Source organism: Ovis canadensis, chromosome 2 (assembly GCF_042477335.2).
Source record: "Ovis canadensis isolate MfBH-ARS-UI-01 breed Bighorn chromosome 2, ARS-UI_OviCan_v2, whole genome shotgun sequence".
NCBI classification, from domain to species: Eukaryota; Metazoa; Chordata; class Mammalia; order Artiodactyla; family Bovidae; genus Ovis; species Ovis canadensis.
The window spans coordinates 29,092,343-29,118,120 of record NC_091246.1 but is presented as its reverse complement, the minus strand read 5'-3'; the positions used below and the strand labels follow the sequence as shown (position 1 = coordinate 29,118,120).

Here is a 25,778-nt window from a genome sequence, read left to right as displayed (position 1 = left end):
AACTCAGCCAGTTTCTGGGCTAGGACTGAAGATGTCTGCTTCCTGCTCCTAAAATAGGAACAGGAAGAAAATTAATTGCTATGAAACTGAAAGTTATGTTACTATGCTGTGAGAAAACTAATGGATAGGCACTGAGTGAACAGGCCATTTTAGAAGGGGATGCTTTAGTGCCAGCTGGGCCACTCCCATGACATACATGGAGTAGAGATGAGCGGTCCCCAGAGTCCTGAAAAAGTGGCTTATCTGTGAGGAAAGTGAACAAGTGTTAACAGGATGACTTGTTATGCAGCAATAGGTAAGATGGTACAAATATAATCAACAAGAAAAGGTGCAGTTATTTTTCCTGCTGAGAGGTGGCTGCCATTTTTCATGACGTCCGAAGCCTTGGAAACAGGAATTCTGAATGACTCTTCAGTTACTTAGCTCCTCAGACCCCGTTTACTGAGAACTCTCCCATGAAAGTTGGTCTGAAATGTCCTGCATTTCAGTTAGCTTATTCATTAGGACACAAATACAGAACTCAAAGTTGACTTGTATTCAACCTCTTAGAAAAAAACCACAAAATGGAGGTAAGGTATATTTAATACAATCAGAAATATTTCAAGTATAATTTACATGAAACATAACTTGGAAAATAAAAGTGCTCTGATACATATATATATACAAAATATTTTGAGGGACTATCTTCTGCTTCATTAAAACAAATGTTCAGGTTGTTTGAAGTAATTAGGTAAGAACAAATAGGAAATCTATAGAAAAAGAAAGCAATCAGAATGATATCCCCCAGATAAGATTTAGAATATTCCTTCATTCTGAATTCTTTGCCAGCTAAAATCATTTTCCAGATCATTCCAATTTCCATGGTAAGACTTCTTTACATTATCAAAACTAATGATGACATTTATTATTTTGGCTTCACTCTCCTTTTGGCATCTTTATGTTTCTTCCGACAGTTCTAGAAAAACATAAAATCAAAAGCCCTTGTTAGGTGTGGCATGGCAGGTTTATAAATAAGACAGAGTGTGCATATTGTTATTTTGAGAGTAGACTCTTCAGTCAAAGTCTCTAATAATTCCCTCATGTTGTTTATATTATTTCTTATACTTCCTCCATTTTTCAATAAATTATTGGAAATTTATGAAGCCATAAAATTTTAAAAAGTCTTTGTTAAAAATAAAATAACTTTCACAGTGTTCAGTAACTATATAAAGTAAAATTTAGATTATTCAGTGACTGGGTTGTGGAAATCATTTTGGAATTGCTCACTTGTATATGGAATGTTCAGACTTTTGGCTTTAAGTGCTTACAATGGAAACTGTAATTCAGTCTTTGAAATATTTCATCATTTCCTGTTACTTAATAAGCATGATGAGAACTCAGATCAGTCACTCAATGGGCCACTCTTTAGACTCCTTTCTGCACATGGGTGGATTGAATTCAACAATTAAAACTTCCCTTCCAGCACTATTAATTGTGAGCATTTAAATCATGTTTTCAGTTATCTCAAGTTTCATGCCTTCCTCTATTCCAACACCAGGCAAATATTAACACAAAGGTTACATTATATCAATTAACATGGAGACAATTAACATGGCGATACTCACCATACGCAAATTGTTTGTTCTGATCTCCCAAGAATTCCTGCTAATATTACTTCCCACTCCTCTCCAAAATAAGTCAGAACCTAGAAGGAATAAAGGGCAAGGCGGCACAGTAATATTAAAACAGACAATATTTTAGTGCTGGCATTATCAAGGTCTTCAATTCGAGTTAACACAATTCCCCACCCCCAGTTTATGCTAATTTTCAAAAATATTTTATTCTTTTAGAAAATGAAAATGTAGAATTGCTAGGATTTTTACTGTTTATAAACCGTTTACTATGATGTAACTTAGTTTCTGTTTTTGTTAGGCTTCAGAAATGAGTTCAACAGCCTCAGCATTTTCATGTGAACTTTTTTTTTTCTATTTTTGTTTTACTGAAGTATAGTTAATTCACAGTGTTGTGTTAGTTTCAAGTATACAGCAAAGTGATTCAGTTACACGCATACATTCTTTTCAGGTTCTCTCCCATTACAGTTTATTACAAGATATTGAGTATACTTCATGTGAACTTTTTAGGGTACTAAAAACTTGCGAATTTTGTATGTCTAGCATCTCAGCAAGCCCCTGGAACAAAACAAGCCCTTGCTGAGGATAGCGAGTAAGTTGAAGTGATGAATGGGAGCTTTCAGTTTTCCAGAGCTTCATAAATCAACAAGCCTCTGTCTAACAAGAGGGGGCTAAATCATATCACATTGCAAAGGATCAGAATTTTTCCCAATCAGTTCTTACTTGGATGCATGTTAGTATTATATGTAAGTAGAGATGTACTATATATACCATTTAATCAAAAAACTGACTTACCATGAAGTCTCTCATCATTCTTAGAGAAAAAGAAAAATCTAGTAGTCTCTTTCTCAGGTAATGATACTTCTCTGAAGTGAGAAAGACAAAATTGGCCACTTAATTCCAACATTTAAGAAATGTTCACACTGTAAATATGAATGAACTATGCCTTAAATATCTGTGCTTTCTGTCTTGCTCATTTTTACCCTGAGTCACAGTAATACCACCCTTTCTCTGTTCAACATTCTTTGCTTCTACCTGTAACTTTGGTAACAAAGATTTAAGTACAAGCTCTATCGTCCCTATGCTGATTGTTAATGCTCTCACCCAACCACTGCTACCCATTTTGCCAGTTTCCTGTGGAGTAGCAGCCAACTAGATGAAGCATCCTCTTCCAGACCAGGGACTTCAGCAGCAGACTTTCTTTCTTATGCACAGCATATCCCCCACCCAGTGCTATCCAAATGTCAAGGAAAAGAAACATGCTCCCAATGACAAAAAGACTACAGAACTCTGTAAAGGAGCCAAAAAATGAAAACTGTCTTGAAAAGCTAAACTTAAGATACTTCTATAATATCTCTAAAGCATGTCTAACTCAGATTTTATAAATTATGAAATATATCTGGACAGAAACACATTACTTACTCAGGGCTCTGCTTTTTGTCATCTGTTTCTTCAGTAACATCTTCCTCTTCTGAACTGCTGTCTTGGAAACGAGGGTCTCCCTGCCAGGCGATCTTCCCAGGTTTTACTGCTTCAACTCTGTAGGTCTCTATGTCATCAAAACAATGAAAGATGATACAACGTAACCTAAAGCCCAAGTATTTATGGACACATTCAGTTGTTTACTTTCAACATGCATACATATTTCTACATTTTGAATATCTTAATCATTAATTCAATATATATAGTATCTTTTTGATTTTCAAATATTGAGAGAAACTTTTATTTTTTGGCATTGCTACAGTGATCTCATAAGGAATACAGAAATACTATAAAAAGATATAAAAACTGAAGGTTTATAAATGAACAACACAATTTACAAGAAAGAGCAAAATAAGTGTGACACCTGTGCTAGCATTGAGCAGTCTAAGCTATAACATGATGCAGTGAAACCCATTTGCCTTCCTGCTCATTCATAAAGGAGAAGAGGAACATATGTTTACGTTTTCAATTTCCCAAATTTCCTTCCAAAACTGCTGAAAAAGCTGCTGCTAAAAGATGTGGATGATCACCTCACAAGTTCTCATAATTTCCAAAGCACATAAAACACATGTCCCAGGTTGCTCAGGTGTCTTAGCAATCATTTCAAGGCCAATTTCTCACACTTGGCTCTCAAAGTTAGAAAAATTAAAATATCTGTATCATACCAACTCTGTTCAACAGTTTAGGACTGACCTTGGTTCTCAAATGGACAGCATAGGCAAGAGAATGAAATAAGCAGACCAATGATATATTGTGTCTTATTTAGGACAATTCTGGAACAACTACTTAATTGTTGTACCTCCTTTTGTAGTACCACAAAGCTGGAATCTAATATCTATCTGCTAAACATGAGGATGCTATTTTAACTGCTGATCTTTCAAGTAGAACTTATTGTTAGGTGTATTCTGTATAGGTATACCTTGCTTTTACAGTGAACTTTCAGAAAAACTACACTTACATCTTAAACCTTAGGTGAGAAGCAACTTCCTAAGGAATAGGTGTTTCAAACTTTTAGACACGTAGGACTTCAGAGGTAAACCTCCTGAAGTGGAATGGAAAATTGTATATACCAGTGCTATACTTTTCTCTAGGTTCTGGCAAATCTCCAAGGATAAAGTTTGAAACAGCTGGTATACTGATAGCACAGCTATCTGTTTAGAGCCAGGGTTACATATCTCTTCTCCTAACAAATAGCACTGGCTTTCCGGAAGTTATGGCTTCTTCAACTGCATCAAAGATGTAAAGCTATTTAAATATATGATTTCTTAAACATTTAAATATATGACTATTTCTACTCAACAGAAGAAGGAATGTTGCATATTTCTCTGGCTTGCCTTCATATGGCAGCTACCTAGGAGTTTGCTTCCAAATTCAAGAACAATTTCTTACTATGTTGAACACAGCTCTAGGCACATTACATTTATGGTTATGTAATGCTGACTGAAGTACTGTTTATTTAGATAGAGAAGAGAATACTGCCTTCAGCTAATGTTAAATCATCATACTTACAGTAGACTCAATTAAATTCAAACTGCATGAAATGAAAAAGTAAAAACAAACAAAAATGTACCTTCCTTTTCATCCTTGGCATCAGACTCAAAAAAGGAAAATGTGAACCCGCCAGTTTGCTCATCACGAGTCATCAGAGCTGGAGCGTCCCGGAAAACCTCAGCTTTCTCTCCATCAGAGCCCTCATTCCAAGGTGTGTTATCTTCCTTTTTACTAGTATCTTTTACAGTTTGGAATATTTGTTTCAAATCCGTAGCAATGTTATAATACATTTCTTGAGACACCTCAGGTAGTTTCTCAGCTTCCTCCCTTTTCTTCTTTCGTTTTGCTTTACTGCATTGACATTATCAGAGATCACAAAAAAGTCAATGTTTGGAAAAATTCCAGAAATCAGGAAATAAAAATACCTTGGATAACATTAGTCCCATTGTTTCAATCACCAAGAGGATCCACATATACAACTCATAAGACAGAATCTTAATGAAAAAGCTTTTAATACACAAAATTATTTCAAACAGCTCCAAGTATTAAACATGAATCATATTGTCCTCTCTTTTATCCTCTGAACTACACTTCAGAAATTAAACCTAAGATATCAGCTATGAGTAAGAAAATTACTTAACTGCAATGGGCCTCAGTATCCTCATTTACAAAATGAACCAGGTTAAACCACATGACTTTTAATACTCTATCAAATTGTAAAACGGTGAGTTTTATGATACTGGCATTAAAGGATTTAGTCGTAATTCTGTTGTAGAAATGCATTATAAATATGTCTGGGATGAAATGTTTCCATTTCCATCAAACCTGCTCTATATTTAGGAATATGTTTTTGTTTTTGGTCTTAACCAGAGTTACACAGCAGTCTCCAATACTGAGTTTTTAGACAGGAAAAGATTCCTCTTCCAACAACATAAGAGAAGACTCTACACATGGACATCACCAGATGGTCAACACTGAAATCAGACTGATTATATTCTTTGCAGCCAAAGATGGAGAAGCTCTATACAGTCAGGAAAACAAGACCAGGAGCTGACTGTGGCTCAGATCATGAACTCCTTATTGCCAAATTCAGACTTAAATTGAAGAAAGTAGGGAAAACCACTAGACCATTCAGGTATGACCTAAATCAAATCCCTTATGATTATACAGCGGAAGTGAGAGATAGATTTAACGGACTAGATCTGATAGACAAGTGTGCCTGATGAACTATGGAATGAGGTTCGTGACATTGTACAGGAGACAGGGATCAAGACCATCCCCATGGAAAAGAAATGCAAAATGGCAAAATGGCTGTCTGGGGAGGCCTTACAAATAGCTGTGAAAAGAAGAGAAGCCAAAAGGAAAGGAGAAAGGGAAAGATATAAGCATCTGAATGCAGAGTTCCAAAGAATAGCAAGGAGAAATAAGAAAGCCTTCCTTAGCGATCAATGCAAAGAAACAGGAAAACAACAGAATGGGAAAGACAAGAGATCTTTTCAAGAAAATTAGAGATACCAAGAGAACATTTCATGCAAAGATGAGCTCGATAAAAGACAGAAATTGTACGGACCTAACAGAAGCAAAGGTATTAAGAAGAGGTGGCAAGAATACACAGAAGAACTGTACAAAAAAGATCTTCAAGACCAAGATAATCATGATGGCATGATCACTCACCTAGAGCCAGACATCCTGGAATGTGAAGTCAAGTATGCCTTAGGAAGCATCACTTTGAACAAAGCTAGTGGAGGTGATGGAATTCCAGTTGAGCTATTTCAAATCCTGAAAGATGGATGCTGTGAAAGTGCTGTACTCAATATGCCAACAAATTTGGAAAACTCAGCAGTGGTCACAGGACTGGAAAAGGTCAGTATTCATTCCAATCCCAAAGAAAGGCAATACTAAAGAATGTTCAAACTACTGCACAATTCCACTCATCTCACATGCTAGTAAAGTAATGCTAAAAATTCTCCAAGTCAGGCTTCAGCAATATGTGAACCGTGAATTTCCAGATGTTCAAGCTGGTTTCAGAAAAGGCAGAGGAACCAGAGATCAAACTGCCAACATCCATTGGATCATGGAAAAAGCAAAGGAGTTCCAGAAAAACATCTATTTCTGCTTTACTGACTATGCCAAAGCCTTTGACTGTGTGGGTCACAATAAACTGTGGAAAATTCTGAAAGAGATGGGAATACCAGACCACCTGACCTGCCTCTTGAGAAACCTATATGCAGCTCAGGAAGCAACAGTTAGAAATGGACATGGAACAACAGACTGGTTCCAAATAGGAAAAGGAGTACATCAAGGCTGTATATTGTCACCCTGCTTATTTAACTTATATGCAGAGTAGATCATGAGAAACGCTGGATGGGAAGAAGCACAAGCTGGAATTAAGATTGCCGGGAGAAATATCAATAACCTCAGGTATGAAGATGACACCATCCTTATGGCAGAAAGTGAAGAGGAGCTAAAAAGCCTCTTGATGAAAGTGAAAGAGGAGTGAAAAAGTTGGCTTAAAGCTCAACATTCAGAAACCTAAGATCGTGGCATCTGGTCCCATCACTTCATGGGAAATAGACGGGAAACAGTGGAAACAGTGTCAGACTTGATTTTTGGGGGCTCCAAAATCACTACAGATGGTGACTGCAGCCATGAAATTCAAAGACGCTTACTCCTTGGGAGGAAAGTTATGACCAACCTAGATAGCATATTCAAAAGCAGAGACATTACTTTGCCGACTAAGTTCCATCTAGTCAAGGCTATGGTTTTTCCAGTGGTCATGTATGGATGTGAGAGTTGGACTGTGAAGAAAGCTGAGTGCTGAAGAATTGATGCTTTTGAACTGTGGTGTTGGAGAAGACTCTTGAGAGTCCCTTGGACTGCAAGGAGATCCAACCAGTCCATCCTAAAGGAGATCAGTCCTGGGTGTTCTTTGGAAGGACTGATGCTAAAGCTGAAACTCCAATACTTTGGCCACCTGATGCGAAGAGTGGACTCTTTGGAAAAGACTCTGATGCTGGAAGGGATTGGGGGCAGGAGGAGTAGGGGATAACAGAGGATGAGATGGCTGGATGGCATCACCAACTCAATGGACATGAGTTTGGGTGAGCTCCAGGAGTTGGTGATGGACAGGGAGGCCTGGCATGCTGCAATTCATGGGGTCGCAGAGTCGGACATGACTGAGCGACTGAACTGAACATCCTTTTTTTCTATTAGAGTCTATTTTATTTATTAGGCCAAATATTCTGTTTTACCTAAAATAATAATGTCCTAAATGATCATCTTACTGGTGGAGACTATCTTATACAGAGAAACTTTTAATACTTCATTAAATAAACCATAGGCTATAAGCCAAATAAACCTCCTATGAAACTGAGCTCCATGATCAATGAAACACAAGGTAGTGGTTTTAAAAGTGGTCCAAAGGTCCTCTGATACTTCAAGAAGTGGAAGTTAATTCCTCCATCCCTTTCAGTGTGGGCTGTTCTTAATGACCTCTTCTAAGGAACAGAATAAGGCAGATGTGGATGTGTACAACTACTGAAACTAGGACTAGAGAGTGCACCGTGGCTTTCTCCTTGCTCTCTCCCCTTCCCTAATCACTGTCTTTGGGAAAAGTCAGACACCCTGTTCTGAGAGCACCCAAACACCCAAAAGGAGAGGTTAACAAAGCAAGGAACTGAGGCCCCCTGCCAGCAGTCAAGTGTGTGAACCTACTTGCAGGCAGGTTGCAAACTTTCAGAGACTATTGTCCCAGGTGACATCTTGACTACAACCTCTTGAGAGCCCAAAAAAGAACTACCTGGTGAAGTGCTCCCAAATTCCTGACCCACAGAAATTGATACTTAATAAATTTTTAGTTTCAAGCTCTTCGTTTTGGGGCAATTTTTTACATGGCAATACCTAACTGATACATATTTTGGTACCTAGAAGTGGGGTACTACTATAAAAGCCCAAATTGTAGGAATGACTTCATAGCCCACACAATAAGCAGAAGTTGAAAGGTCAGTGAGGAGGGTGTTAGCAAAAGCATGGAAACTCCCTGAAGAAACTGTTAGTAGAAACGACATGCCAATTGAGTCTTCAGGTAAGGCCTTGCAGAAAAGTGAAGTAAACACTACTGGAAAATGGGGGAAAGGAGATCATTGTTATATAGTGGCAGGAGGCTTAGCAACACTGTCACCTTTATTAACTGGTAAGTAGAAAAGGCACCTATTGAATGGGTGATCTAGCAATGGAGATGTCCAGGAAGGTGTTGAAGGTATTTTATGATTTCTTCTTGCTGCTTACAGTAACATGTAAGCAGAGATGGGAGAAGGCAATGGCACCTCACTTCAGTACTCTTGCGTGGGAAATCCCATGGATGGAGGAGCCTGATAGGCTACAGTCCATGGGGCCGCTAAGGGTCGGACACGACTGAGCGACTTCATTTTCATTTTTCACTTTCATGCACTGGAGAAGGAAATGGCAACCCACTCCAGTGTTCTTGCCTGGAGAATCCCAGGGACAGAGGAGCCTGGCAGGCTTCTGTCTATGGGGTCGCACAGAGTCGATGCGACTTAGCAGCAGCAGCAGCATAAGCAGAGATGGTGAAACTTAAGAAAGAAGTTTTTTTTAATAAGGAACTAGGACCTCATGGTTTTTAAGACTCCTATTCTCTAGAAGGCAAATAACATAAAATTTAAGAAATATCTTCTAAGCAAGAACAAATTTATTTTTTCAGGAAAATATAGTGTAAAGCAGGTTTTGGCAAAGTACACCCATGGATGAGATCCAAGCCGCTGCTTATTTATGTATGGAGTCCAAGGTAAGAATAATTTTTGAAGGTTGAAGTGACTAGACAAAACTATATAAAAAGATGGCTTCATAATATGTACAGATTACATGAAATGCAAATTTCAGTGTCCTGAATAGTTTCATTAGGACACAGCCTGCCTTATTCATTTTATGTATTATGTATGGCTCTGTTTCTGTTATAAGGACAGAGAAGAGTCACTGTAAGAGAGACCATCTGGACTGCAAAGGCTAATACATTTACATTTACTATTGTACTCTAAAGAGAAAAATTTGTACACAAGGCCAATTATTAATATGAAGCAAAATCCTTTGTTGGGAGCCTAGATATAGCTCAGAAACTCCAACTGTTCAAACAAGAGAGCTTCTTATGAGTTTAAAGGCATTATTCCTCAGCAGTCCTGGCTGAACACCATGGTGAAAAAAAAGTTTATCTTACACTGAATTTTGGCTTTTGTCTAATGAAGTGAACCCCAAAAAGATTCACAGGCGACCCAAATACTTTAAGACAATTAAAGGAACAGAAACACCACTAGATTTGACGGGTAGGTACAGAGACATTCCACAATGAGGAGGCTCGTACGGTATGGTCTGAATGTGATTCTTTTTAAAAGAAACTTTTAATTTTGGAATAATTTTAGATTTACAGAAAAACTAGAAATAACCTTCACCTAGTTTCCCCTCATAGTAGCATCTTACATAGATATGAAACAATTGCCAAATCTAAAAGATTAACACAGGTACCTTACTAGTAACTGTAGCAGTTTACCTTTCTTTTGGTTTATCATCCTGCTTTCTTTCGTAAGTGGCATGGTCATGCCTTGTTGGATCATAATGTATGATGTCCCTATTTAAAAAAGGAGAGTGATAAGTTGGAAGGGACAAATCCGAGTATAAATTCGAAAAACTAATAGCAAAACATAATGCAAAACCAGGACAATTCCACTTTTGAGCAAGACAAAGGAATAAATATCAAGTAAGTGTATTAGGAGCTCCTTATAAGCAATTATATTTAAAATTACCCAGTTCTGAGGGGATCTTTGAACAATTTTCAAATATTATTTTAAAACAGGAAAATATATATAGATAAAATGATATACTGTTGGGATTTGTATAAAATATTTCAGTGGGGAAAGTAGAGGGGAGTGAGTAAAAGTATAGAAGAGAAAACTGGTCACATGTTAGTGATTGGAGAAGTTGGGTGATGGTACATAGGGGGTTCATTACACTAGTTTTCCTAAATTACATATTTTCCATAATAAACTGTTATATTTATTAATATTTAAACAGTTGTCCATTTTTCAGTAATAATAAATACAGAAAAAATTTTAGATTAGTTTCTTGAAGTGAATCACTAGGTAAGTATAATATTAAGAGTCTGATACATATTGTTAACTGCGCTCCCCAAGAAGTTGAAAATGGCCTAATTTTGTGGCAAAGGAAGAGAGAAGTGTGAGATGAAACATAAGACATACTTAAATTTCTTAGCAGCTACTGATCCTTTGCTTGTAGAATTGCTTAAGCTGATCTGCAAAACACTCTGCACAACATTCAGGGCTTTCAATTTTTCTGCAGCAAGCTCCTCTTCCTCAGGAGTTTTCTTTTCATTCATTTCTTCGAGGGAAGAGGATAATTAGTAATCTTTTGGCAAACATAACTTGAGAAATCTCAATAATCAAATGTTTAGCAAGAACTTAAACATGTACAAAGCACATTAAGATAGGAGGAACAAAAGTTAAACCTTGTTTTGCTAACCTCTCTGTCCCTAAGCCCCCGACGTCACAGTGAATCCAGAAATTGCATGACCAGCAAACAAAATTCCCATTTCTACTTATAATTAAAAATAAAATATGAAACAATGGCTTTCAGTGGCAAGTCTAAGTTTTTAAGGTAAAGATTGACAAATGTAACAGAGCAAGATAGTAATTACAAAACTAAAGTGAAGAGATTCTTTGATTTTTCGTAACAATATAGAAATTAATCTAAATTACATGTAAATCTAAAAATGAAAGACAGTGAAAGGTGGTAGTTTTATTGACTATTAACATGATATGTTAGCAGACAGTCATTTAGCTTTTAAACTCAGTAATAAATATCACAGGAAGAGAGCCGACACACAGGGCATTGTGGAATCCTATAAGCTGGCTTTCTTACTTACTAAAAACAGACAAATATCAGTGAACAAAGTTAAACAGTTAACAGCCAGTTTGCATTATAAGCGAAAACATAAAAGAAGTCTGAGCCTTAGAGACCGTTTCAAGTTACTGTAGGATATACACAACTACATAACAGAAATTAACAGAATAAAACACTGATTTGCATAAGTTTTCTATAGAGATGGCCCCAAAGTGTCTAAGGGTTCAAAAGAGGTAGAGATTATGTTCAGTTGGAGTAAGAAATGTTTTACAAACCAGGTACAGTCTAAGGTAGGAAAGACAAAGTAGTCCCCTGAGGAAGGAAGAGAGCATGCTAGGAAACAAAATGAACACGTACTGAAATAAACTGAAAAGAGTTTACACTGCATTAGGCTAAACCATATGAAACTGCTCATATTCAATGATTTCTGACTTCAAAAAGTGGCAATTTTAATTTTATCCTAATATTGACAATTAGGAAGTAGAACAGAATGTTAGAAAGGGCTCAGTGTATTAGTAAGTTGCTTACCTGCAGGACAGTCTTTGAGCAACACACAAAAACTCAGTCTCAAAGGTTCCCAAGGAACCTCTGATACAGGCTCTTCCCAAGATTCTGTAACACCCTCTGGCTTTAGCCTTTTTTATACATGAATATTTTCCAAATGTGGGTCATCTTTGCTCCTGACTATTCTGCTGAGCTCCCAGTTATTCTTTCCTCAATGCCTGGTGGATATTTCTCACAAGGGTATCTAAAGCTGAAAAGCAGAAAGCCAGGAACAACGATGACCCAGATTTGGAATATATTCATGTAAAAATGAAGGCTAAAGCCACACAGACTACAGAATCTTGGGAAGAGCCTATATCTCAAAGCAAAGGGAAAATTTAGGAACCAAGAATTATGAAGAAAACAAGGAAGTTTAAGTGCAATAGAAGCAAAGGGAAGAGAACATTTCAAGAAGGGTGATCAACAATAACAAATGCTATAGGCAGGCTAAAGGGTGAAGCTTGAGAAGATGCCACTGCATTTGGTAAACCAGTTATTCACAGCTTTGAGGGAACCCACGCTAAAGAGTTGTAAATATGAGACAGACAAAAGTGGCAGGAGTTAGAAAGCAACATCTATAGCTTCTTGACTAATCCCAAGGTTCTATCCATTCCTATGTTATCAACATGGAATTTTGAGTGAAAAGTTCTGAAACAATAAGTTGGTATGGATCCTGGAGAATTTACTCTTGGAATACTTGTTTTCAGAAATGTATAATATACATAATAATCACCTCAAAGAATTGAAAGTATCATATCCAGAGACTGTACTTTCAATATAATCAACTGCTTCTAAATTAGATGCAATTTATTTTTTCATTTCAGGCTTAGAACTGAAAAAAAAAAAATGGGAATGGCAACTTAAAAACTGGCAGGGTTGAAGAATGGCTTTTTGAACCTATGAGACTGAACTAAGTCTGTAGAAAGAACGAAGACATAGAAGAAAGTTAAATGTGAAGATGCAAATGAGAAAGGAGGGAACAGGAAGTATAAATGGAGAAGATCAAGATGCAGATTAGATAAACTCAGGAAAGAAGGAAAAAGAAAGGACAGAGTAGTTCTGAGATTGGAAAGGAAAGCAGGGAGCTACTTCAAGTGACCATCCTCTTGGTCAAGTAAGAGGTGAGGTCTTTTGCAAAGGATAAGAGTAGAAGATCTTGTAAAGAAAGTTTGGAACCACTGCCGATGCTTCCGATAGCATCAGTGCTGTTAAATATATTCAAATAAGAATGAATTTAAGTATAGTGACATTCAATGGTACATTGCTTTGAAAAATCTGCACTGAACCGAGCATGAACATTTTCTTTAAGTAAACCAAGTGGGATATATCTGTCTTACACAATCTCACGAGGACCTGGTGACCTTCTGCCAGGTAAGGGTCCTTGACTTCTAACACCAGGAACGGGATGAGGGAAAATGGTACCTTTGGCAGATGCTACTTACTCCTGTCTTTTCTGGCAGCTTCAGGAAATTAAAATTTTATAAATAAATTAATACATACAAGTGTTACATGTACATATAACACACCATGTACACATAACACTGTATGTGTTATATATACATAAAACACTTCTCTATGTGTTAAGTCAAGATGCTAGACGAGCTGATTCCTTGAGGTATGCCAGCTCTAACATCAGGACTGTTTGTTTGGACAATGAGTCATTTACCTTCATGTTCGTCTTCACTATCACTTTCTAGAAATCGGGAGTCCATGCGAAATCTGTCATCAGTGCCAAAGTGAGACTGCAAATTCATGAGCTAAGACAAAACACAAAGACAACTGACAGTCACATTCCCAAGAAATTACTTATAAACAAGGCCCTCCAAGTATACTTCCCATGCTGTGAAATTTACTACATTAATGTTTGCATAACCTCACCTACCCATGAACCAAACAAAGAGGACCATGGAGGACTCAATCTCAAAAACCTTAATGTTAAGAGTTTGGGCAAGGTCTGCCTTCATTAACCTAGATTTAAGGACTATGTTGAAAAAATAAGAGCATGTTGCAAATTTTTTTATTCTCAGTCTTCACTAACCTTCTGTCCAGCTCTGCCCTCAAACTGAGGTTTAATTCTGAACCTGTTATTATCATCTTCGGAACAAGATTCCTCATCATCGCTGCTGTCAAAGAGCTTCCCAGAGGCTCTACCCATGGACTCCTGTTACATAAGGACAGAAATGTTTATTAATAACCAAGACAATCAGTATTCCCCTCATTATGCAATTTTCCTCCTTACACTTAAGAAATGACTCCAATGCATATCCCAGGAAACAGTGTAGTGGTTACAATGGAAACTCTTGATTCAGTGATATTTACGTGGCCCCTTGGGTCTCAGGAGGCTTCTAATGCAGCCTGAAAGAGGGGCAGTTATTATATATAAGAACATTTTCTGCATGGTTTCACTAATATTGATGTCACTTTGCAGAGGACAGATTTATGTGGGAGAAAATCTTTAAGGCCCCTGTAGCATCCATGCTTGGTGGTCTGGGGAATTTTGTGTTTCACTGTGGCTCCCAGAGGAAATTTTATGTTGAGCCCAGCAGTTGGGGGCAGGTTTTGGTATGCAATATGCAGAAATGGATCTGCACAAGTAGAGGCATGCCCATATGGACATCTTAAATTTCTTACTTTTACCAGTTCCTCTCCTGGATGGCTTTGCTCCCGTGTGGATGTCTCCTCTGTTTCACTTTCACTATTGGAATCAAAGATGATGTGCGTCGGCTTGTCCTCTGGATGACCATCCTAGAGTGGTCATCAAAAGCATTACCTTTAAGACAACCTCTCATCTCCTTCCCCAAGTCTATTTCCCATCCTATTTTTTCTCTAGTGAATACCGCCATCATCCCAAGATAGAAACTTCTCCCTTTCTATTTGCAGTTGATCACCAAGTCCCATCAGTTGGGCCTTCCTGCTATTTTAAAAATATATTCCCACAGTCACTGCCTTGGTTCTGGCTCAAAACCTCCCAAAGGCTGTCTATCCTTGTTCCCTTATTTGTCCCATTTGATTTGTTGTTCTCACCACGTCCTGAACCATTTGCCCCAAACATAAGTTGGCAAACTTCCTCTGTCAAGGGCCAGAGAATAAATATTTTAGGCTTTGCAAGCCACATATAGTTTTAGTTCTATATTCTTCTTTTTTAAACTCTTTAAAAATGTAAAAACCATTCTTAGCTAAGAGGCTCTTTTAAAATAGGACATGGGCTCGTTTGCCAATTCCTGTTCCAACACAACTAGTCTTTACTCCCTTGCTTTCAGTCCTTTAGACTTAAGAATAAACTCCAGCCCTGTAACCTACTTATCTCTCTTACTCCTCACCACCTTGTACTCTATTTAGTCAGTTATTACAAATATCCACTTTTGTACAAACTGCTACCTTATCTTATAATGCCTTTCCTCTCTCTTCCTACCCTTTTGCCTCTGCCAGACCAATTTCTACTGAGCCTTTCCCACTAGACTCAGGTCAGCTAGGGAAGTACCCACTCCCCGGCAATGCCAACAAACTGGTCTGCTTCCTGTCAGGGCACATGGGCATACTTGTTTCCCACTGCATGGAACTGAACTGTGACCCTCTGTTCACCACACTGTGAACCAATACTGCCTGACAGTGATCATTTCTATAAATCGAACACTTGCTGTGAAGGCCTGGAACTTTGTAGGAACTTAATAATTCTTGAAAAAATGAATAAGGTCCCATTATAGTAAATCTTCGTAAGACATGACTCATTTGACAGGTGATATATATGGCAATTGAGATGTATTAGTACACATCACTTAACTATATCAGTAATATCTTCTAAAGCAATATCCAGATATACTATACAGACACAAGGACATAAAACACAAACATTCAGCTTTAAAGGGGCCTGCCTACATTTGTGGGAAAGAAAGAGACTAGACCTGGAGAGAGTTCTTGGTAAATTCCTAGACTGAAAATATACTCACCAAATTTGCCAGAGCATTGTGAACCAACTTCTTTTGGACTTCTTTGGCTTTCTGCCTTGCCTCTAAGGCTGCCAAACGTTTCTGATTATCTTCAGCATGCTTATCCTTAACATTAACATCTGATGAACTATTAATAGAAAGTGGGAAGTCAGTTTTACTTTCCTGGGAGTCTCTCCTTGAGAAAACCTCTGGCGATTTCTCAGGGGCCTTGGAGCTGCACAGATCAGGCCTCCTTTCAGAGCCCTCTCCTGACCTTCCAGTCCTGTGGCAACAGTCTTCATCAAGGCCTCTGCTGGGAGTCTTAGCACCACAACTTGAAGATTTCTTATCTTTCAGTGGCAATGGACTAGAAATAGGATTTCTATTTCTCTTTTCTGAACTGTTAGGGGACACCACTTTGTGACCCTGGCTCGCAAAAGGCTGTCTCTTTTGAGGCTGAATTTGGTTTGAGTCATTTGCCGCCTTTGCATGTTGGAAAGGAGTCTCTTCACTTGATAGGCCATTAGCACACAGGGACCAATTTCCCATGGACACATTCCTCGGTTCCTCAAGTTTCAAGGAAATTTGATCTTTATTAATATTATTAGAGGCAACACTCTCTTGCAAGGATTTTTTCACTGATTCCTTTCCATAGAGACAGCCCACTCCTTTGAAAGCCTGAAATTTTGGCTTTAAGGTATTTTCTTTTGTTTTCTGTTTTCCACGTGGGTTCTCTCTTTCTTCTAAAAGAGAAGCCACAATCTCCTCAGGATGAATACACTGCTGGCCTCTGCGGAGGTCACCTGGGGTCCTTTGGCTCTTGGAGGCCCTGTCACACTTGGGAGTGGCTTCCTGGCCATTGCTTTCAGTCTTTTCTTTTGGAGCCTCCTGATTACCACCAGCCAACTGTTCCAAATCAGCCAAAGTCAGAGTCACACGGAGACAGTTTTCCATCAAGGTGTTATACTCCTTATCTCCTTCACACTCAGTTGATTCTGATATAGAATCAGCATCTTCACTGCTACTGGACTCAATCAGAGATTTACAACTAAGAGGCTTAACTCTGTGACTGAGGGCTACCTCTACTTTGTTTTTTCTTTTTTGTTCTTTAATATAGTCATCAGAAAGATCATACTTTTTTCTGCTTTTCAAATAAGTCTTCTTGTACACAGACTTTTCTCTTTGTGAAAAATCTACACCATTTTCGATCTTAACAGAACTTTTTTTCATTGCAATGATTTCATCTGTATCTCCTGAATCAGAGTCACAACCATTTTCCGTAACATTACTTTCACCGTTGAGGCAAGAGACTCTGTTTTTGAGGCCTAAACCTGTCAAAGTATGAAATTTGTGAAAATCAGATTTAAAATCATCCCTTACAACTTCAAAGGGATCATTTTCAAATTCATTTGAGGACCATGTAGTTTTCTCTAAGTTTTCCTCTCTTGCAATCATTAGTCTTAATTCATCTTCAGAATCAATATCATCATCAGATATGCTATTTCTCTTTTTGGTAGTTTCTAAACCAGAAGTCTGAAAAAATACATTTTTTAATTTCTGATGATCAAATTCAGTTATATATGGTGATTTAGGAGTAATGGAATTATGAGGTGCTTTTTGTGTAACCTGTTGTATTAAATGTGGACTCTCCATTATGCTATTAGGTTTTGATCTCATAGAATCCTCATTCTTCTGTATTTTTATTATCTTCTTGGCAGGACTGTGAAAGTCAGAGAATTCTCCTCGCCGTTTCTTACTCATGGGATCATTCCCTCCTTCCAGTTCCCAGGTGAGGTTGGATATAGGAACAGCATTTGTGAAATCCTCCCCTATCTTCTTTAAGTTGTGGCAGTATTTTGAGGGATCATACTTTATGATGTCACCAACAGTCAAGGAACAAAAAAAGGCACTAGGTTTTAGAAAAACCTATCAATCTGATAAGGAAAAGAATACTGTTTATCTTAGCAAATCATTGACTCATTTTACCCTCAGTTTCCAATCAAACAGAAAAGGACTTCATTAGGTAACTGAGGGTCTTTGGAACTGACATGTCCATGGCATGTCCAGAGTGAAAACCAACGATCATCACTATTAACTGGAAGAAATTACTTGGGTTGTATATGTATATTACAACAAACTGATTTAAGATTATATTCTAGGTACTTTTCTATATGTCTGAGAAACCTATTCACTGCTAACATCATAAAGCAGAGTATAGAGGGGAAGTCAGAGGGGGAACAATTAGACACTGCGTTGGTTATCTCAAACCTGAGAATCAAAGATTCTCCAACATTTTGACCACGCCTGTCTTTTCAATGCTGGTTCATCCTAGACCTGATTCTCTTAGCTCAAACATCCACTTCACATTTCACTCACTCTCTGAATTTTTGCAGGTCTTTCTTAGAAGGCTAATACTTATCAGATCTGTTTTGTTGCTAACCCTGTCCAGAAAGATTCCAGTCAACGTCAATGGCATTGGCTGATTTCCTAAAACATACAAATAGACAAGTATAAGTTGCTTGAACGGCTCACTCCTGAAAAGTTCCTTTGTTCACTTAGTAACTACTGAATACCTGGCTAATTATATGTGAAGCGTGTCAAATACTGTCTATTACCTCTTGGCTTTACACTGTCCTTCCAAATCCTCCTCTCTGCTATCAAAAGGCTACTTTTATGACTGCACTGTGTTCCCTTGTCCTTCCTTAGTTCCTCTGGAAATGGCTTTGAATCCATGTCAAACGAGAGGAATGATATATAAATTAGTAAGTAAAAGTGCTTGCTTAACAAGCATCATTTGTATCACTTACTTGTATAAAATGTCACTACATTTTCTTGTCCTCTAATTGTTTCATACATGTAGGTAAGTGGATCTTATCTTATAGAGAAATTGGGAACATAAAAACTCTTAAACATCTAAAGATTTACTGACAGCAGCAGTGAAACTCCGAAGATACGAAGTTAACTTCTGCAAGTATCCATCACTGTAGTCAACAATAATTTCTCTGAAAGGCCAACTGCTAAGGATATTTTACGTTTATGTTCATTCTTTAGATGAAGGACAGGTAAGACTCTTCCAAATTTACTCACAACCCAATTCTAAAAGAAAAAAAAAAGGATATATTTATTATACTTGTCACAAACCGAAAAGATTAACCATTCTGCATAAATATAACTTAAGAAAAAAGAGTATAGAAAGAAGAAGGAAAATTGAGGCAGTTGTTGATCCCATATAAATCACATAGGATGGTACAGAAATAACAGCCATTAAAAAGGCAAACTTGGGACCTGATTGGACTCCTCACCACATCTATTTCCCTCAGGAGACTTGCCTCCATGTGGGTTTTTATTTCTCTTTCTAAAATGGGGGAAACCTGTGCTTTCCCAAGAGCTGTAAATGCACTTGGAAGATCATAAAGCACTATTCATGTTAACTGCTTCAAAGCAAGAGAGAAAAAGCAATTGCTTTAAACATGATGTTCATGGTCATTTGCTCTCAGGAATTGGTTCCTAGACTACTTAGGCTACCAGGGGTGACTTACTTTGTGCCCTGGTACTTCTGTTCCTGGCACAGCTTTCACATGGAAATCCACTGTTTTCATCTTGTCTAACAAGCTGGTGTTGCCTGTTGTTGATTTCCCTTTCTTTGCTCTTGCTTCTTCTCTCTCTTGGGCCAATCTAAATCAAAGAAAAAATACAAATAAGAGAGTTAAACTAACCAATCACACTATTAACCATGCTTCTGTCTTGTTTTTTCATACTATAAAGCTGTTTAACTTCATAGGTATCATTTGGTCTCTCAGCTTTTCCTTTCAACTTATGTACTTTTGGTATTTTAACTTATTCTTAATCCCTTCTCTTTGTTATGAGGAAAAGGTCTCTTCTTTCAGAGTCTAATCTGCTCAATCTTGAATATTACTACTCTTATAATGAAGAGAATGCAGAATAGAATGCCAACTAAATCTCCCAATTCAAACTCCCTATCTGATTCAGGCCTGGTCACCTGTGCTGACCAATTCTCATTGGCCTCTTTGCTTCTGGTGTGGCTCTTTTCTGAGCGCTGAAGAATTGATGCTTTCGAACTGCGGTGTTGGAGAAGACTCTTGAGAGTCCCTTGGACTGCAAGGAGATCCAACCAGTCCATTCTAAAGGAGATCAGCCCTGGGTGTTCTTTGGAAGGAATGATGCTAAAGCTGAAGCTCCAGTACTTTGGCCACCTCATGCGAAGAGTGAACTCACTGGAAAAGACTCTGATGCTGGGAGGGATTGGGGGCAGGAGGAGAAGGGGACGACAGAGGATGAGATGGCTGGATGGCATCACCGACTCGATGCACGTGAGTCTGAGTGAACTCCGGGAGATGGTGATGGACAGGGAGGCCTGGCGTGCTGCGATTCATGGGGTCACAAAGAGTCAGACACGACTGAGCTGAACTGAACTGTGGCTCTTTTACATTTCAGCTTCCAAGATTCATACTCCACAGGCAGATGTGCACAGGTACTCAAAGGCAGCAGCACTGTGTGCTCACCCTGCTCAGGATGAGAGCCCCGGTTCTTGCCTATCATAGGCACAAAAGTACTGCTGAATGAAAATCTCATCACTACCCTGTTCACAGAGGCCCACAGCTGAAGAACAAACTCCTCACCTTTGTCTCCAGACTATATCCACAAAATTTGATTTAGACCTTATTTTTCCTTGTGGCACTTCTTTGCCTGAGAACAATCTTAAAACTCTCTTGGTCACTTCATCTGTACATTCCGAAAATGTCTCCTATTTTGAAAGCACCCAAACGCATACAATCTTTTCTCCCTAAGGATACTTTTAGGATCTTAAAATGCTTTAATAGTTTGTACATTGCCTTGTTCTTAAATCTTAAGCATAATTAATCTTATGCATCTCTTACAGGGATCCCTATTATCTTTAAGTTTTTGTATGACACTTTCATTAACAGTTTAAAGTTAACATAAGCGATTTGGTATCATCTATTAAAATTTTAAGTGTGCTTAATTCCATGACATAGCAACTCCTTTTGTTGACATACAAACCAGAGGGACCCTTGCACATATATAGAAGTTATCTTCAAGGGTCATCTTTTAGCAAGAGGAAGTGGAAATGGTCTAAAGGTCCATGAGTGGGGGATGATTAACTAGACTGTGGCACATTTTCTAAAATAGTACTAAATAGGTATTACAAAGAAGGGGGAAGACCTACATCATCATAAAAGGTTGTGTCTAAAAAGCTGCAAATAAGTACATATTTTTATAGGTTAAAGTATACATATATAAGAGCATTACATTATCTTCTTTGGTGGGGTCTGGGGTCATAGGGAGTCTCAGTTAAGAAGGATTTTAGCTCTACTTATAATGCATAAATTTGTTAAAACTGTAATAATATGATAGTTTCAAATCAATTAAATGAACATATAAAATCACTTACAATATTAAGAAATTAGTGTGTTAATGTTTGGATTAAATCAAATACAGCAAACCTTACCTGTGCAAAAAACTTTCCTTTGCTAGCTGAATTTGCAGTGTCCCACCTTTCCATTTTGTTTTATTTAAAACAGACATACCTATAAAGCAAAGAATTAGTACCCAAGTACATAGCAATGCGAAAATATATTTCAGCATGTGCTTTTACTAATTAGTACCAAAAAAAGAAAACTTATTTATCACAAACACACAGAGGAAAGAGAATAAGGAAAGTGAGACTGGAAAGAGGAGGCTTAGGTCCCATTCTTATCTTGACCACTTATTAGATTCTTATATTCCCTATTGTCTCATGTAACTGGAAGATTTAAATGAGGTAAATGTGCAAAACTTTAAGCAAAACTTGTCATTTGTTTATAAAGTAATATCAGAAATCTCTGGCAAATGGTTGGTATTTATTTAACATATCACTGTTATTTACCATACTAAAATTATAGAATATTAATGTAATTTTCTTAGGGAGAATCAGAGGACACTGGAATCCTACAGCTACTCGTTCTTATTTATCACCTCATACTAATTATCACTGCATAACTTGCAAACATATCAGCACAAGCAACTAAACTGTGTTTGAACTACTGTACTCTAGTAGCTGATTTTTCTCAGTATCTGCTATCAGCTTCCTTAATAATTATCACTAAGAGAAATTTCTATGAGACAGGTATTATGCTAAGTACAGAAGTATTATTCAATTTCATACTCACAGTAATGTTATGAGATAACCTATATCTTGGTCATATATCAGGTAAAGAAACTGGGTCTTCTACTTTAAATAAAACTGCTAGGTCACACAGCAGAACTGTGTTCTTAACTGCAATGTACTTGTCATATGTTTCCCAACTGGACAGATGATATTACAAAAGGCCAATGGCCTTCCTTCTCTGTTAGCATGTTTCCTACTCAGTGTCTTTTGACTTTTCAGTCTCCAAATAATTAGAATGCATTTCTACATTAGTGGCAGTATGAATTACCTCTCACTCTTCACTGAAGGCCACAGCTGGTCCTCAGCTTTCTTAAACTTATTGATAGATATTTCATAATTTCAAGGATATGATCTTATAAGGGCATAATGCAAAGTCCTCTTCTAATAGCATTTATTAACAAGAATTATTTACCTGAGAAATGAACACCCTGAGGAGTGAGGTATGGCATAATATCCAGTGGGATATAGGTAACATGCAGTTTCTATTAAAGCATGGTCCTTTGTCCACAATATTTGAGAATGCCACTTTTGAGCAAACTTGTTGGTAATGTGCTACCATATGTCATGCATTATGGAATCAATCTAAATCTCAAACTGTAGAATATCAGAATTCTATTCATCACGGTTGTCCCTCTCAATGACATAAAAGTGGCTGTTTAGATTTAGAATCAAAGTTATTCCAAATTACATAGTGACATGAAATGGTAAATAGTATAGAAAACACTCATTACATTTCTTCAGGTCTCCTTCTGTTACTCTGATGTTGATATATGCAAAGACTTTCTGTGGGTTTCCTAAAAAAAAAAAAAATTTAAATTCTTACCCAGAGAATAATGTAAAAATGACTTCTAAATTTAAAAAAGACCTCTTAGAAACTTACTCTTTCAAAGAAAAACCTTGTTTATTTTTCATTGGATACAAAGATTGCAAATTTTTAAGCATGATTATCTAAATATTTTAAAAGAAAATATGTACGAGAAAAATGTCAAGCAGTCAGTTAAGGAAACATTTTGCATGTTTATATGTTAGTGGTATTCTAATAGGACACTTACTAATTATTAGAATTTTAGCTCTGAAAATTTAAAGCAACATGTTTCAGAAATTGGATGTTTGGGAATTCCCTGGAGGTCCAGTGTGAGACTTTGGGCTTTTACTGCAGAGGGCAGATTCAATCCCTGGTCAGGGAACTAAGATTCTGCAAGCCACATGTTCCCTTCCCTCTACAAGAAAGGTGAGAGGGGATGTTTGGGAATTTAGAATTTTTTGATTTCATACATAACACCTCCAGAGCATATGTGCTGGGATGGGGTTAGTACTATACTATCATAATGAAATAACATCACTTTCAGTGTTCAGTGCTAACATTCATCTTTGGGGGTTCCTTTGTGCTATTTGACTTGAGTTATATTTGCTTTAACTACCCATGAAGAACTCTAAATTTACCTTGATCATCTTTCCGAGTGATGATCTCCACATCAGAAACTTCTCCAAATCTGCTGAACTGATTCTGCAGGTCTGCCTCAGAAATATTCTGCCCAAGACCACCCACAAAAAGGCGTTTCATTTCTCTGTCGGCTTTCATCAAGGCTGGACAAACACTCAGGGTGTTCTAGTGGAAAAAAACGTCTACCTAGAGTTCTTTCCCTTAAATCTAAAACAAACAAACACAACAACAAAAATAAAACTAACCAACCAACAAACGAAAAAACCCTCAACTCCTTTCCCTGAACCTCCCATGCCAATTGGTTGCCTGGATTTGTGCTTCCCTTCCTATTGTACTGTTCCCAATTTTATTCCTGAAGACTCTGTTCACACACTACATGCTTGTTCTTCATGAATGCATTTTGGAACAGAACCGCTACAAACAGACACAGGTGCAGGTGGATATTTTTCCCTCTAAATGACCACAATATACACTCTACTCCCCCTGAGTTTACTAATCCATATTGTTAGGTGTTTCTCCTTTATTCACTCACTTTAATAAACTGACAGAAATGGGATGGGACATATTAACATCCACGGGATCTTCCCAACCCAAGGATGGAACCCAGGTCTCCCACACTGCAGGCAGATTCCTTAAGATCTCCAGCTTCTCACAGTCAAATGAGAAGTAAGCAAATGCTGCAACTGCAATACCACCTTACAACAGAAATACATACAAAGTGGTTTTCAGGCACAAAAAGAGCAATGGATATCAAAACTAATACAGATTTTTTTTTTTTTCAACACTATGCGCCAGCATTGTACGTAGTTTCCAGGCACCTTTTTTTTTTTTTTTTTTTTTCAGATTAGCAGGAGAGGTGAAGTCACTTTCCCAATGCCATTCAGAGAAATAGCGGTGAAGCTAAGATTATAACTCAAACCTAATTTCTGAAGCCGTAATTCTAACACTGTACTAGGGAGGGTGTTGGAATAGAAGGGACTCAGGAAAACTCTTCCAAAGATACTAGGATTTAAGGCCTATAATGCTCATCTCACTTAGTGCCCAGCCGGTGCTCAGCTTCCAACAAGCCCCTCCCCTCAAGGTGACAGACTCCGCACACACGGAACCCCAACACAACGCCAAAAGGCCGGAGCATGGGTCGAGATCTAGGCGTGAGACACGGCCTATATCTTCCTAGTAGCTTCCTCTGTCCCAAACCTACCCTCTCCATCCTTCTTTCTCTGAGAAGACTTGAACACAAGCACGGAGAAGGTAGACCAATTAGCCCCTTCCCATCCCAGGCCCCAAGCCCCGGGCTCACCGCTTCTTTTTCTACATGCAGCGCGGCGTACAGTCCTAAATTCTAGTCACGTGTCCCAACAAGTACCCTCTCTCTTTCTTCCTACTGGATTTCCAACCCAGCCTCCTCAGGTTCCATTACTACTCTCAGTTTCCCAGTGTACTTTATTTCGTTTCCAGTCTTAAGGCAATCGCGATGACCCCGTCCCCTGCCTCTAAGTCCGCAAAAAACCCCAAACAAAAATTCCCTAATTCATACAGAAGAGGGTTATAACCTTATCTCCCGGATACGGTCGGCGGAAATGAGGAAGGGGAAGAAATACAAAGAAGCTCCCTCTTCAAGTGCTCGTGGAACCGCCTCTTCCGTGACTGGGGCTCCAAGCTGCCACCCGGTCGGGGTGGATAGCTGTTCCCTTGGGCTTCGAGAGGGATTTCAGCTCTCTTGAAGCGTACGGACTGCTGGAGGACAGCTGTGGAAAAGTGCGCAGGGATGGCAACTAGCCGGAGACACTTGCGTGACCGAGTTATAGGCGCGGGAATTGCGCGTGTTTCCCTTGCCTCCCCCTCCGAGTTCCGGAATGGTTCGCTCCAGGAGCGCGCGAGGCTTGAAGAACCAGACCTGGCGCGCCCAAATCAGGCAGCTAGCTTCACGTCAGCACAGCTCCATGGATTCCCAGCGGGCGAAGGCCCGCGCCTTGGAAGCCGAGATCACTGCCTTGAGGCTGGCATGCATAGAGACACAGGCGCCCGGGGACGACGACTCTCAAATTCGGTACGTGGCATTCCTCAGACCTGGTGAGGTGGGTGAGGCCCCGGACCTCCCCGCAAGCTTTTCCCGAGCACTTGACGTGGGCTGGAACTATCTGTAACAACAGGGGTGAAAGTGATAA

At 38.4% G+C, this 25,778-nt stretch overlaps 2 protein-coding genes across 5 annotated transcripts in view; one reads left to right on the top strand and one right to left on the bottom strand.

The window, feature by feature from the left end:
• Positions 1–564: 564 nt before the first annotated feature.
• Positions 565–25,372, bottom strand: NOL8 (nucleolar protein 8). Of its 4 annotated transcripts, none has more exons than XM_069575673.1 (17): positions 25,164–25,372; positions 23,610–23,817; positions 22,898–22,960; positions 21,468–21,546; positions 19,519–19,654; positions 19,007–19,075; positions 16,001–17,857; positions 14,685–14,798; positions 14,092–14,214; positions 13,720–13,810; positions 10,850–10,988; positions 10,144–10,221; positions 4,663–4,934; positions 3,033–3,159; positions 2,406–2,476; positions 1,605–1,684; positions 565–955 (listed from the first exon to the last, which is right to left on the bottom strand). In XM_069575673.1, the coding sequence occupies exons 2-17, from the start codon at positions 23,746–23,748 to the stop codon at positions 905–907; spliced, it is 3,489 nt and encodes a 1,162-aa protein (XP_069431774.1). In that variant the 5' UTR covers positions 23,749–23,817; positions 25,164–25,372; the 3' UTR covers positions 565–904. The 4 variants fall into 4 exon arrangements, with proteins under 4 accessions (XP_069431774.1, XP_069431771.1, XP_069431773.1 ...); XM_069575670.1 differs by having other exon boundaries at positions 24,911–25,189; XM_069575672.1 differs by having other exon boundaries at positions 23,610–23,775; positions 24,911–25,179.
• Positions 25,208–25,778, top strand: part of CENPP (centromere protein P) — a 236,343-nt gene continuing 235,772 nt past the window's right edge. The window contains exon 1 of the mRNA XM_069575683.1: positions 25,208–25,660. Within this exon, the coding sequence (XP_069431784.1) occupies positions 25,467–25,660 (194 nt within the window). The 5' untranslated portion in view covers positions 25,208–25,466. The remainder of the gene's footprint in view (positions 25,661–25,778) is intronic.